This window comes from Eimeria mitis, genomic scaffold (assembly GCF_000499745.2).
Source record: "Eimeria mitis Houghton genomic scaffold, Emh_scaff1670, whole genome shotgun sequence".
Classification (NCBI taxonomy): Eukaryota; Apicomplexa; class Conoidasida; order Eucoccidiorida; family Eimeriidae; genus Eimeria; species Eimeria mitis.
The window spans coordinates 5,819-6,520 of NW_013569986.1; the positions used below are offsets into that span (position 1 = coordinate 5,819).

The 702-nt window shown below is 40.9% G+C and overlaps 1 protein-coding gene across 1 annotated transcript in view; it reads right to left on the minus strand.

The window, feature by feature from the left end:
• Positions 1 to 630: 630 nt before the first annotated feature.
• The window catches only part of EMH_0041450 (uncharacterized protein), a gene marked incomplete at both ends in the record, with an annotated part of 2,164 nt that continues 2,092 nt past the window's right edge, over positions 631 to 702 (minus strand). The window contains one exon of the mRNA XM_013495628.1: positions 631 to 700. Coding sequence (XP_013351082.1) covers positions 631 to 700 — 70 coding nt within the window. The remainder of the gene's footprint in view (positions 701 to 702) is intronic.

A 702-nucleotide genomic window follows, 5' to 3' on the forward strand; every position in this document is an offset into this window, starting at 1 on the left:
CAAACAAATAACAAATTAAATGATAAATTAAATAAATAAAAAGTAAAAGAATGCAAACAAAAATGTCAAACACAAGTGACCGAGGGTTTAGGGTTTAGGGTTTAGGGTTTACTCTTCACTGCGTGTGGTTTACTCTCTCTTCCTCAAGGGTTTAGGGTTAAATTAGGGTTTAGGGTTTAGAGTTTAGGGTTTAGGGTTTAGGGTTTACGTTGCCCAGCGTGTAGTTTACTTTCTCTTCCTCAAGGGTTCAGGGTTAAATTAGGGTTTAGGGTTTAGGGTTTAGGGTTTAGGGTTTACGTTGAACAGCATGTGGTTTAGTTTCTCTTCCTCAAGGGTTTAGGGTTTAACTAGGGTTTAGGGTTTAGGGTTTAGGGTTTAGGGTTTAGGGTTTACGTTGAACAGCATGTGGCTTAGTTTCTCTTCGTCAAGGCTTTAGGCTTAAACTAGGGTTTAGGGTTTAGGGTTTAGGGTTTACGTTGAACAGCATGTGGTACTCTATACTCTATACTCTAGGGTTTAGGGTTTAGGGTTTAGGGTTTAGGGTTTAGGGTTTACGTTGAACAGCATGTGGTTTAGTTTCTCTGAGTCTAGGAAAGGAGTCTTGCAGATCCTTTTGCATTTCTTCTTCATCTATAAAGGGTATTTCGTTGTCTGCTGCTGCTGCTGCTGCTGCTGCTGCTGCTGCTGCTTCTGCTGCTTCTG